This window comes from Acomys minous (assembly GCF_964271855.1).
Source record: "Acomys minous genome assembly, chromosome: 17".
In the NCBI taxonomy this organism is placed as follows: Eukaryota; Metazoa; Chordata; class Mammalia; order Rodentia; family Muridae; genus Acomys; species Acomys minous.
In genome coordinates, this window is record NC_140500.1 from 66,567,795 (window position 1) to 66,581,709 (window position 13,915).

Below are 13,915 nucleotides of genomic sequence, written 5' to 3' on the forward strand. Positions count from 1 at the left end.
TGTCTCAGAGGTCTGTCCTGTGTGCTGGATCAACTTGTAGCCAACAGCTTTACTTCTGATTTCAACATCAAGCAGAGACAGAATTATGCCTACTAAGTTGGGACTAAGAGGGCATATCAAATGGCTAAGGTTAAACTTTGGACAGCCAGCATTTGACAAGCTGCTCAGAATTGCAAAGTAAGCCAACTTTGTGTTGGACAGAGAGATGTTAGGTCTTCCAAGCAGACAGTCTTCCCTGATCATGGCCTTACTTTGTGCTTTTATTCAGAAAATGGCAAGTTAACATAAAAAGAGGTTAAACTGGATAATTAAGTTTTAGCACCTTCTGCCAACATTGCTCTCAAATGTTAGAATTCGTGGATATAATTTCTCCTACATGGCTTTTTATGCTGCTTTTTAAAACACTGTTTACACAGCTGTTGGTAGGTGTGGTTATATGTGTGTATGTGTACCAGCACATACACTTACTACATATGTCAGAGGAGGGCATCAAATATCCTGTGCTTTAAGTCTCTACCTTATTCCCATGATATCATGCCTGATACTGAACCTGGACGTTGCTGTGTTTCTCTTATTTCTTCCCAACCACTATCTCATCTAGGTTGATGGCAGCAAGACCTAGTGATCCTTCTATGTCTGTTCGCTAACTCTGCTCAGGCACCGAGGTTCGGGCATTATGTAGCCATGCCTGGTTTTTACATTGATACTGGACACATGGACTCAGGTCTGCGTGTTTGTGCTATGAGTGCTCTTAAATACTGAGCATTCTCTCCAGGCTTCTGTTCATAACACCTTGAGGGGGAGGAGGAGTGTGAGTAGGTATGGCAGTCTGGTAATACACAGAGGTTATCTTGCTGTATGATGTTAGACACAAAATCTTAATTTTTAGAAATTTTGTATATGTGTGTGTGTGTTGTCGGTATGCATGTCTGTGTACCATGTGCATGCCCTATTCCTTGAGAATATTCTATTGCCTTGAGAATAGAGTTATAGATGATTGTGAATGTGCATGCTGGGAAGTGAACTAGTGGCTCTAAAAAGATGGCCCATCTCTCCTGCCCCTGACACGCCATCTTGAAATTGTTTTGTCACATGTTGTCATAGTGTAAGCAGATCACCAGGAGTTCTCTGACTATTAACCTTATAGATGGGATTTATCCCTTTGGGAATACGCAAAAAACTTTAAGCATAGCTTTGCAAAGCTGTGTGACTTTAGGTAACTCCCTAATTTCTGCATGCCTCATACTCATGGTGTTAGTGCTTGTGTGGGTTTCAACTCTACTCCTGGTTCAATTTCTGTCCTAATTTCACTTTTGTTGATGTGACACAATATCTTACAAAAAGAAACATTAAAGGGAAAAAGGTTTCTTACAGCTCACTTATTCTATGTTACACTCCAATCTCTGTGGAATAGTTAAGGCTAGAAACTGAAGCAATGAGTCATGCCCACAGTTGAGATCAGAGAGAAAGTAAATGTATGCATGTTTAGTGACCCCCAAAGTTTCTCTACTCTTCCAGTCCAGGTCCCAGGTTCTTCCCACCTTGAGACTGGGTCTTTCCATCTTAATGAATACAAAGAGACATGCACACAGTCCAACTTGATCTAAAATCTACACAGTCCTTTATTAAGAAATGTCTTCCCAAGTGATGTAGGTACATCTGGTTAATAATTAAACTTTACTACCACAGTGATGCACTATTTCCATGTCATGGTGACATTTGAAGAACATCATTACAAAATATGTGCCTGATTTTGTCCTATGTTTCTGTATATTGCTCCACTGTGAAGAAAATGGTAGTACTTCTGGTAGCTTCCAAAATGAAGTGTGGGAGGGTTTGCTTGCATGAATAGAAGAAATATCTGTTTTTCAATCACACTCTAAGACTGAAGGTCAAAAAATCCAACTGTTTAACTATTTACATTTATTGTCTAAATGTGACAAGTGAAGAGAAATATAATGTTGAATTTTAATCTTTTTATATATTTTCTTGTATTTAAAGCCCTTGTAATAAATTCTGTTCTTTGCCTAAGAAAGCAATCCTTGCCAGGCCAGGGACCCTTGCATTTCAAAGGTAGTCACTGGGCCATGCACCCAAAGATTTAGATTGAACAAGAGTTTTGGTCCTTTGAGTGGCTGCTATTTTTATATCAGTGTCTCTCACTTTGATCTTGATAGGAAGAATTTATTAATCACAAAATATAAATGATTGGCTGTCTGCAGCAAAGGCTGGAAACCTGGGACAATGGCTTGAGTCCTTGTACATTCTGGTCTCTGATGTTCTTAGTTTAGACCCCAAGTCAGCCAGCTGTACATGCTGAGGAACTGTGACTGCCTAGTATGAATCAAGACTACAGAAACTAGCAGGAGCCTCTGGTGATCACATCACAGGAACAGGAAAGGTGATTTGTCTCCTTTCCCTTTGGCCATGGAAATAATTTTTCCCATGTTGTCTTAGTTTGAGTGAATGAACAATTATATGTTATATATTTCACATTGAATTTGGTTTTAATATAGGCAGCCTTCTATTTTCTTTTCTACCTAGAATGGCTTTAATGTGTTAACATTTCAAACTGCTGAGTTATATTGATAAGACCTAATTAAAAGTCATGTGTTGAATTTTAATTTGATTAACTTGCAAATTTTGCAGTTGTGATCTACTGTTTATAGATAACCTTTTTTTAAATTCCAGTTTCAGAAAAGGTCAATAATGAATTTTTAACAGCCAAGAGCATTTAAAGAATATTCAAGAAAAGCCTTGAGCTCATCGACAGCTACACAGCAGAGGCAAACGTAATGACACTTGCACCCCAGTCACACCCCATTAAGTGCATTATGCAGGTCAAGCCCTCCTCCAGTCAATATAACATCTCCCTTGCAAATCTGCTTTGAAGTGGATAGTCATTCTTCTGTAATATGTCCTCAGAAAATGTCTATCATTTCTGGTGACTTCTCTTGAGTGACATTGATGCTTTGAGCAAGAAGATGCTTAAGCAGTCTGTCAGGAGACCTTAGCTCTTGCTTCAAGCATGAAGTCAAGGGCTCTACTATTGGGAAATACTTCTGGGAATCAGGGTTGGGGCAGTAAAGTAAATTAGAGACCAGGGACTAGAGAGCGGGGGAGATGGCTAATCAATTAAGAACTCTTGCTACACTTCCAGAGGACAAAAGTTCAGTTCCCAGGACCCATGTTGGGTGCCTACAACCTCCAGTTGCTCTAGAATGGGGAGGGGGTGCTCATCCAAAATCTTCTTCTGGCATCTGTAGGAACTTATGCACACTTGTAAAAGACTGTACTCAGACAAATACATACAAATAATTACAAGTAAAATAAAACAAATTGCCTACAAAAATTAGTGAGTGCCAGATACAGTTGCACATACTTTTAGGCCCAGCCCACAGGAGGCAGAGGCATGTAGATCTCTGGCCTACAGAATGTGTTCCAGGCTGGCCAGGGCTATGGAACTTCTCAAAAAGAAAAAAAAAATCAAACAAACAAAAATTAGAGAGAAAACCAAGGTCACTAATATTTAAGTACTAAGTTTTAAAAAATGGAGTTTCACATGCTATTGTTGATAGGAAAGTGTCCACCCTTCATTCACATGTCCATTGGCAGTCACTGTTTTGGTAATTAAAGTGCAATATTTTCCACCTGGACCCTGTACATACAGTGTGCAATTTGCTAGTGGCCATATATATATATGAACCCAGTGAAAAATTTAATATTGGTTTCCTAAGATTTGTGCTACTTACATAAAACATTCTTTTGCTTATAGAAGCCAAGTGAATCAAGATTACTTCAGAAAAGAAGTACATATGTAATTTTTGTCAGTTAAAGGCAAATGAGAAATACAGGACCTTCTTTTTAAGATGGAATTGTAAATAAGAGTTCGTGACAGGTTCTATTGTATTTGATGAGTCTTCTTAAATTTTATAGATGTATTTTGTATGTCCCCAAACATAGAATGTTCAATATTTTAACTAGCATATTTTTATCAATCTTGCTTCTACTTCAAGCACACATGGAGATGTGTACTGTATGTGAACCTGCACTGAAATGAGTTGTAACTTATATACACACAAATCCATTCTCTTTAAAACTTCATGTATATATGCATGAAAGTTAGTGGGCATGACTCCATAATAATGTGCATCATCTGGGCTTCCATGAGTACAAGCTAACATTTTTCTGACCTGGGAAACTTCAGCATGAGGGTACATGTCTTGGTAGACAAAGGTGGACTTTCAACCACCTGTGTGCACTGGGCTGGAACATTCACACAAACTATACATGGCTGCTTGATGATATGCTGGTATGTGGTGGTAAAGAATGTCATTAGCTTACCACCTTTGTTTGAGTTCTTATTCCCCAAATCCTAAGTTGTATGATATTGGGGATTTAGTTAACTTCTCTGGGCCTAGGTACTGTCATTATTAAATGTGGACAATTGTATTAGAAAGTTACATTGATCTCGTTATTTGCTAAACATAATTCTCACCACATGTATCTTTGCAAGGAATTATATGTGCCTTCTATTTATCCATAGTCACACAGGCTCTGGTACTAGCATATCCATTCTTTCTACTGTAAAAAGGGTAAGTAGAAAGCAATCTAATGACAAAAGTAATGCCAGAATAATGTGCACAATAACATAGCATTGGCTTCTAGTTTTATTTCTGTTACTGTGATAAAACACCGACTAAAAGCTATGTCCGCAAACCATTTTTGCAGGTGGTCATGGGAGAATGTCATGAAGTGAGGATAAACATTTCACTTGGAACGTGCTACAAAAATGGTGTTTAACAAATAAGTTTGACTCTTACTTCCAGTGATTATGTTCTATAAATCACTCATGAATATTTAAATAAGCAATTACCTAATCCTTGCTTGTAGAAGATATACAGGGATAGGTTGCTAAGATATGTAAATTTCAATGTTGTCTTCAGCTGATCAACATGTTAACATGTTTCAAGGGTGTTTCTGTGCAAATATCCTACCTTGTTGATTCACTGACACTGAACACAAGGCAAACACCACCGATGCCTGATTTAACACAGCTTATCTTAGCTCATGTATTTTATCCATAAGATACATCATAACCTTCTTGTGCTTAGGGACATTTAACATCATGCTTAGGAACTATTTTGTATGGTATAAGCACCATTGCAAGCAGCACAAAGATATGAAAATGTAGTACTAAATAAACTAAAAAAAAAAAAAAGACACTTGCTTACAGTAGGAGAGCTCCTCCAAGGCAGAGGATAGCTTTGTTCAGCATCATCTTGGATGCACAAGGTGGTGGTGACTCAGACTTTTCTGTTTCTTGCATCATTTACAAGTGTTTCAAGTATTGATTTGGGGCTTACAAATATATTTGAGAGAATCGAGAGAACTTTGCAAATGAAGTGTCTGAAGAACAAGAAGACTCCTTTGCTCATTTCTACATTCTGTTACCTGTCAACTTCTGCCAATCAACCTTTGCTTCCTAATTTTCCTCAGTTTGAACATCCTTAATAATCTCTGAAAATCTGAGAGTTGAAATGCTCTGACATTTGAAACACACTGAGCATTGAGGTTACACTCAACAATTTCCTGAGCAGTTTGGAGTTTTGGATTAGGGATGTTCTTCCAAATCTAAATGCTTCCTGTGTAAGCCTCATGAATAGGACTTCCTACTATTTCAATGCTCACATGTATTCAAAAGGCTCTGCAAGCATCTATGGTCATTCAGGAAGATGGGCAAAGAAGGATAAGATGAAGGATGCCATTCCCAAAATGCCCTAATAAGGGATAATTTTGTTGTTGTTTGTATGACTCACAACAAGTCTTTCTACCCCATTCTAACTGGATGCTTAAATGTTTAAAATTCCTCTTCTTCCCAGCAACAGAAGGCTTTTATTTTCTTTCTTTTTTTTTTTTTTTTTTCCTTCTCTGAATAGCTTTCAGTGTTGAAAGAGGTGCATTCTTTCATCTGGTAAAAGTTTCCTGAACCAGATATAAAAACGGTTAAGAATAGATTCTTTTGAACAAACATATGCCGTCAAAAAGACAGGGAAGTTCTGCTCCTGTCAGTGTGTCTGCACTCAGATCTCTCTGGATCCATTATATAAGGGAGCAGGGCCAGGGGACTGCAGGACCTGGCTAGCCTGTCCTCTTGGCCTGGGGGATGGAGAAGACATGCATCCTCTAAAACAAAGGGACACATCCTACAAGCCTTGGCAGTCTGACTCTGCCACCCACAGGAGGCAGGGTCAGCAGGTAGCCTTTAATTCCTTTGTCACCTTTAGTCATGGTTCTCACCTGTAACCCGTACAGGCCATCATGGCGCAACTTCCGCAGGAGGAGAAAGCGAAAATAGCTGAGCAGGTGGAGATTTTCCACCAAGAAAAAAGCAAGCTGGATGCTGAAGTGGCCAAGTGGGATGACAGCGGCAATGACATCATTGTGTTGGCCAAGCAGATGTGCATGATCATGATGGAGATGACAGACTTCACAAGGTGAGGCCCCAGAGAAAGGAAGATGACCGTGGTCTTGCTAAACCCACACAGGTGACACTACGGGTTATCATGGGAAAGCTTGTTGAAATGAGAAAGTGCTATCTCAAAACAAGGTTGAGCTCTTATTAGTGTTCACTTACAAGTCAACATGATCTCCTGTTTGGTGGAGGAGAACAGATACTTTTTTTCATAATTAGCATTGTTTTAATTATGTGTTATAAGAGACTCATAATATCACAAACCCCAGGGGTTGGGTGACTCCTTTGTGTTTTGTACTATTTTTATATACGTTTAAATATTACTCTGAAGATAAAGCAAATGTTCTGTTAATTTCCCATTGGAAAAATATGCACCTGTCTGTATGTGCATGTGTTTGTTTCATGTATTCTAACACCACATGATTTAGCACTAATTTTGGTTCACATTTCACGTTATGTACTAGGAGTTATGCTCAACAGCTGAAGATAACAGAATGCTTAAAGGGAATTTAAATATTGTATGAACATTGTTTCTTATGCCTCTGAGCAACCCTTCCCATAGGTCAGAAGGCAGCCAACACTGCGACAGGAGCCTTTGCTTCATTATAAGTCATGGGTGCTTCTGTCACTGCCTTTGGTGTCTTCTTGAGGCCGGCGACAGCTCACTCTGCCCTTCTGGACTATGAAAGAGTAATCAGATGCAGAAAAACATCATAGGGGAAAGATCCCTCAATTCTGAGCGAGAAGATGAGGTCGTATGAAGCAAGTCCTTAACACTTTTTGCGAGAGGGTGGGCTAATGTCTACCAGCTTCTCAGGAGAGGATTTAATCCAAGAGTACAACACAAGGAGGAACTGTGCTGCCAAACACATGGTTGTTCTTTGTTTTGACCCAGTTGGCAGGCCTGTGAGTCAGCTCAGAGGGATTATCCTGTTTCTGCCTCGTTTCTTGCCTTAGACATGTAGACTGGGATGACAGATGTACCCTGTCCCTTCTGGCATTATGTGGGTGGCTTCCTGGGGATCCGAACCCTTGTATTCAACTTTGTACAACAAGTGTTTAATTTACTCAGCCGAGTTCCTAGTCCCAGGATTGATTTTAATTTTCCTGTCAAAATTATGTAACCTTAGATTTTTGTATCTGATTCTACATTATGGTAGAATGTGAGCCAAAATTAATGCTACATTATAAACTAGCATTATGCCACACCATATGCATAAATATATAGAGGCATGCACACACACATATTTTTCAAAAGAAAATAAACAAACCATTCATTTAATGTTTTTATTTAGAATATATAATGATGCCTTAGTGGTTGAACATGGTATGATAAAATCTTTCAAGACATATAGCAATGTCAGGATATCACATAATGGGTTACAACATTTTTAATGATTGTAAGCCTAGTCTAATAACAAAAGGCAAGAATTGATTATAGGTTTTAATAAAATACAGAACATGGCTCTGTCATCCCCTTTACCCTTTACCTCTGGCAAATATGTACTAACGACATTACTTGGCTCCTTTTCCAAATTTTTCAAAATTGTTTTTGATTCTAGCAAAATGATTTCAGTGTTAAGAGTGTGACCTTCGAGAGCTTTAAATGTCATCATATTCATTCAAAGTTCAAGTTTGTACATTTAGTTAGTCTCCTTCAGCCCCACAAATGTATTTCTCACACACAAAATAATATCAGGGGGAAAGTCCGAGCCATTATTTAAGTCTTGATTGCCTACAAATCAGACAGTGGTGGCAGCCTCAGTCATTGCTTCGTGGGGCCTGTGATGACTTCATTTGCTTGCTTTCAACATTTTATTAGTATTTTATCTGATGGATATTATGCAACCCATTAATAACATCAGTGGAACAAATAATCTCATTAGTTTGAAGTGAATAATGAATCCAGCCACATTGCTCGTTCAGATCAGGAGAACATTTTGTAATTTGCAATATATATAACTGTGGTCAAGGAAGATGAATATGTTTGAGGGGTCTTGTTCAATGATGTTGAATAACACAGACTTCTTTTTATTAGTCAAAACATCATTTTAAAAGTGAAAAGAAAGCTGGTTCAATTTCCTTCAGAGTTCATATATTTTTTTGTGCTGATCTGAATAATTAAGTGTCCAGCCTGCTATTAAGTATCATTTTTTCCTAATGCTAGATGAGCTCACTGTGTGTGTGTGTGTGTGGGGGTCTTCTGTGAAGACAAGGGGAAGAATGGTGTGGCTATTGAAAATAGAACAATGGAAACATTTGAACTGACACTGTTGCCAGGAAGATAGACTTGCTCTCTCTGCCACCTGTGCATTCTCATCCTGAGCAAAACAGCTCTCGATGGTGTCTTTCTTCGTGACCTCTCACCCAAGTTTACTGCCTTCAGCCTTGTTCACTATTATTACTGAAATTGCATTTCTACTTCAAGAAGTGGTAATTGTAGCTTTGTACAGTTAAACATTCCTAAGTACCGTTTTCTATTATTTAAAGTTTCTATAGAGTTGATTAGAAACTAAAGCTTGACTCCTCTACTCAAGTGTTTAATAGGGCATGTAGGTCTCACAAGTACCATTCATTTTATTATAGTGTTGTTTATTTGTATTACCGGATAATTGATTGCTTAGATTTTCTCATCTATATGAGATCCACTCTACTGTTATTAAAATGCAAGAGGAGCATCCTGGTTACTCATGCACCATACATGATGAGGGAGAAGGGATCCACTGTGTCTCACTCCCGTCTCCTTCCCATCCCTTGGCTATTGGCATTCATTTTATAAGCACAAGCTGAAGTATCATTGCGCACACAGGAAATCCAGACTTCTCACGTCATTTTGCAAAAGAAAGCACCATGTCAGAGTGATGTCCCACATTTGACCACTTCCCCATGGTGGGGAGGCCTGGTGGCACACAGAGAAAGGATAAGCAAGCTACCAAGATGACACTTGATAGATAGCCTATGACCATATAGTGGGGGAGGAGGCCCCCTCAGTCACAGACCAAGGGTAGGGGAATAGGGTCAAAGCAGGAGGAAGGGAGGAATGGGTGGATACAAGTGAGGGGAAAGCAGTTGAGATGTAATTTGAATAAATTAATTAAATAAAAATAAATTAAAAAGAAGTGAAAAAAAAAAAAGAAAGAAGAAAGCACTATGTACCAGTGTTGAGTAGCCCATCCAAGATGCATGCAGAGAGCCTCAGCTCAACCTTAAACTAAAAAACAAGGGGCAAAATACTCATTTAAAAATCAACATAAAGGAAGAAAAGTAAGTACTGGGTGTAAATCATATTCAATTCTAAAACACTGCTCACTGAGCCCATAGCTCACAGAATAGCTGTTCTTCCAAATTTGTTGTGATCTAGCTCATGAGCTTGCTCCCTCAGCTCAGTGGTTGTAGCTGGTATTTCACTGTCTTTCTGCCCTCTTTCTTTCTCATATCACAACTGGCCAACTGAGACCACTATCCGGCTTGCTTGCACCAAAACTATTTTGGCTGGATAAAGCTCTTTAAATTCCTGCCTTTCTTCGTGTCTGGCCATCTGTCTCTGGTTCGTAGTTCAAGTCCATCAACTAAGCAGTATACCTCTAAGAGTTGAACTCCTTTCTAAGTCTTTCCTGACTTCCTATGATTCACAGGATTCAGTAAGTTATTTCGCTATGCATATTCATCATTATTTCACCTGCTGTGGCAAGTATATATATGTGAGTGTGAATGCTCTTGTGTGTGAGTATGAGTGTATGTGTGTCTGAGTATGAGTGTGTGTGTGTGTGTGTGTGTGTGTGTGTGTGTGTGTGTGTGTGTGTAGGCATGTGCATGTTATGTTGGTGGACAAGAAAGGATATCTTTGGGCAGTTAGTTCACTCTGTCCCCTGCGTGTTCTAGGTCCTGGATTCAAGTCCTCTGTTTTGAGCTTCATACAATTTCATACACTGAACCATCTTAATAATCCTGGCGAAATTTCTTAAAGCTTCTTCTTCTTCTTCTTCTTCTTCTTCTTCTTCTTCTTCTTCTTCTTCTTCTTCTTCTTCTTCTTCTTCTTCTTCTTCTTCTTCTTCTAGCAACCATGGTTCAGAGAGGCTTATATCATTTCACACGTTTTCAAATACCTTCATTGCATTTCCTCACTAGAGAGTTACATTTAATATTAGTGAACCAGAGGTATCAAAAACTCTATAGAAAATAAGCCCTTTAAACTTGGATTAATTCTGAATTAGAATTCAGAGTACTGAATACATTGCTCATAATGTAGCAACACACAGCTATTGCACATTAAGACTCACAGGGTTTTTTTTGGTAAAATAAATGCAAATTAGTTGGCAAATGGGAGCTCACAGCACCGAAGTAATAGTCTGCCCAGCTTGACTCTCTTTTTGGAGTGACCACTTCTAGAGAAAGACTCCAAATATTGGTTTTTATACATGAATCAGCTGTACTTAAATGAAAGATGCTACAAGATTCTCTATAGTAAAGAAGTAATGGGTTTGATTTCTAAGAATACTCACAACATGTTCCAGGTGAGACAATAGAACTTCTCCTGTCATTAGGGATATAATATTCCCTAAAATGCCTTTTCAAACCCCCCCTTCCACTATAGACATGACTCTAAGGTACAGAAACACCGGGCTGTGAGCCCTTATTTTCAGACAGGGAGCTATAACCATTAGATAATATCCCTGTTGCATTTGCCTTAGAGTGACAAGATGAAAATGCAAGTCTTGTCAATTTTCTTGACCAATTTTCATGACAATGCTTTCCTTTTCCAGTTATTTATATCTTGATCCAGTGCTATGCAGGTGACTAGAACTCACTTAGCTTTGTATTATTCAATACAGTAGCCATTAGCCACATACGGCTGTTTAAAGTGGTTTTTTTTATTGTTATATTTATCATAAAGTCTGCTATTTTAGTACTTGTTTAAGTAGACAATTTGGCCACATTAAGTACACTGCTGTGTAACCCTCACTTTCACTGCTCTACACATTTTCTTCTTCCTCAAACAGGTGTCCAGTATGGATTGCCTACCAGCTTCTCATCACCTCTTACCCCGGCAACCCTGCAATCAACCTGCAAAACTAGCTTCCTGACCGTGTGGCTTTAACCAGTCTAGGTACCCTAGGAGAGGCATGGTTCATATTTGTCCTTTTGCAGCTGGATCTATTTTGGTAGACAATAATGCTTTTAGGGTTTATCCATGTTGACACACACACACACACACACACACACACACACACACACACACACACATACACACACACACACAATGTCTTTCCATTGTAAGGTTGAATAATATTCCACTATAATAGATACACTACAGTTGGCTTCTCTACTTGTCTATTAATTGACATTTAGGTCCTGTTATTTGGGGGTATTGTGAAAAATGCTGTTAAGGACATAAAGAAAGTATCCCTTTAATTGGGATATCCTATGGTGTTTTTAAGTTTTTTGAGCAATCAACAAATGACTTTCTGTGGTTTCTGTATTTTACACTTCTACTACCAATAGACAAGGGTTCTAACTCCCTTACAGTGAACATAGGTATCTTTTCTTCTTCAATAGGAATATTCCTAATGGATATAAAGTAAGATATTTTTGTGGCTTTGATTTTCATTTCTCTAGTAACCAGTGACATTGTATGTATTTCAGGTCTTATTAGCCATTATATGGTTTCCTTGCATAGATATCTATAAAACTTCTTTTTACTTTATTTATTTTTTATTAAATATTTTTAATATTATATATATATTTATATTGTTTTTTGAGATTATACCATTTATTTAGTTTCAGAATATGTATATTATACATATTCAACAAGTAACTAAAAATTACATTTAAGCACTTAAAATAGAATGAAAACATGTACTTGATGTTCCTTTGTTAAATATTCAAATCTCTTACCACCTTTTTATTGAATATTTCTGTTGTTGTCAGTCTTTTATATATTCTGAATATTGATTAGTTTTTGGAAAATAAGATTCACATATATTTTTCTTGTATTTTGAGTTTTATTTTCAATATCCACTAAAAATATACTCTGATGGTAAAAGTTTTAAACTCTAAGTCAATTTTATTTTTTTGTTCAGATGTTGTTCTTTTGTTGTTATTACAAGAAATGTCTGCAGGATCCAATGTCATGGAGGGCTCTCACACATTATTTTCTTATTGTTTTATACTTTATTTTTGCATTTCAGACTGATCAGTTCTAAGTTGAACATGTTGCTGATGGATATAGTTTCTGTAGCACCATTTATCGAAAATATTCTTTGCTTCATTAAGTGGACTTAGCACCCTGTGGAAAACCACTAGCTCATGTGTGTGTGTGAGGTCCTATTTCGGAACTCAATTCTGTTTCATTTATCTATATTTCTGTCTTTGAGTCAGGACTTGGCTCTTTGGCCTACTTCTTTTATGGCAAGGTTTTAAAGTCAGGAACTATGAGGCTTTCAGCTTTTCTTCTTTTGTAAGATTGTTTTGGCTACTTAAAATTCCAGGGGAACTTAGGACATTTAATTTTGTGTCAGCAAGGTAGACTACTGGCATTTTAATATGGATTTCTGTGAATCTGTAGATCTCTAAGTCATCCAGTTCTTGTCATCTTGAATTTCTTCTGTCAATATTTTATACAGCACTGAACATATATCTGATGCCTCCTTAGTTACGCTAATTCTTTCTTTGTTCTTTTTGAAGCCATTTTAGATGAGTTTTAAAAAAAATTCTTTCTAGAGTGATTGTTGAACCCAGAACGTTACTTATAATGGGCAGATACTAACACCTGAGCTGTGCCAATCCTGCATTGCTTTCTCAATTCTAATTCATGATGGTTGATAGTTAGTAGCCACAAATGTGACCTTGCATTCTCGCAAATTGGTATTAGGTTTCCAGCCTGCTTCTTTCTGAGCACAGCCATCGTTGGCAGTCTTCCTTAGTCTTCTTCACTGAGTGCAAATGCTCCACTCAAAAGTGAGTGTACATGCTAAATATTTATTTGGCTCGTTTTATGATCCTTTCTGACCTTCTAAAGCAGATCTAACTCCAGTTGTTCAAGTTGAGTCCCCAATGTGGACAGTGGAGTCCTAAACATTTGTTTTTCAGAATGGTGTTAATGAGTCTGTGAACCGTAGTCACTGGTGGAATTTTAAAAAATCATACTGTGTTTTCACTTTGGTTGTAAGATGCAAGATGATAATTTGAGCCTCAAGAAAATACAGTATCTCTAAAGATATTCTTTACTAGCTTAAAACATTTTAAATTATAATTTACAATTTATAAGAAGATATTTGCTGAGATCCTTTGGGATTATATACACATATAAAATATATGAATGCATTTGTGTTTATGATATGTGTAAATGGGTGGATTATACATACTACACACATGCAAGTGCCCACAGAGGCCAAAATAGGGCATACAATTATTTGGATCAGAGTTAAGGCCAGCTCCACT

The 13,915-nt window shown here is 37.7% G+C and overlaps 1 protein-coding gene across 2 annotated transcripts in view; it reads left to right on the forward strand.

Moving 5' to 3' along the window:
• Positions 1-13,915, forward strand: part of CTNNA2 (catenin alpha 2) — a 1,110,979-nt gene that overhangs the window by 1,050,914 nt on the left and 46,150 nt on the right. For both annotated transcript variants that reach the window (XM_084766203.1, XM_084766204.1), the window contains exon 15: positions 6,316-6,497. In XM_084766203.1, the coding sequence (XP_084622329.1) occupies positions 6,316-6,497 (182 nt within the window). The remainder of the gene's footprint in view (positions 1-6,315; positions 6,498-13,915) is intronic.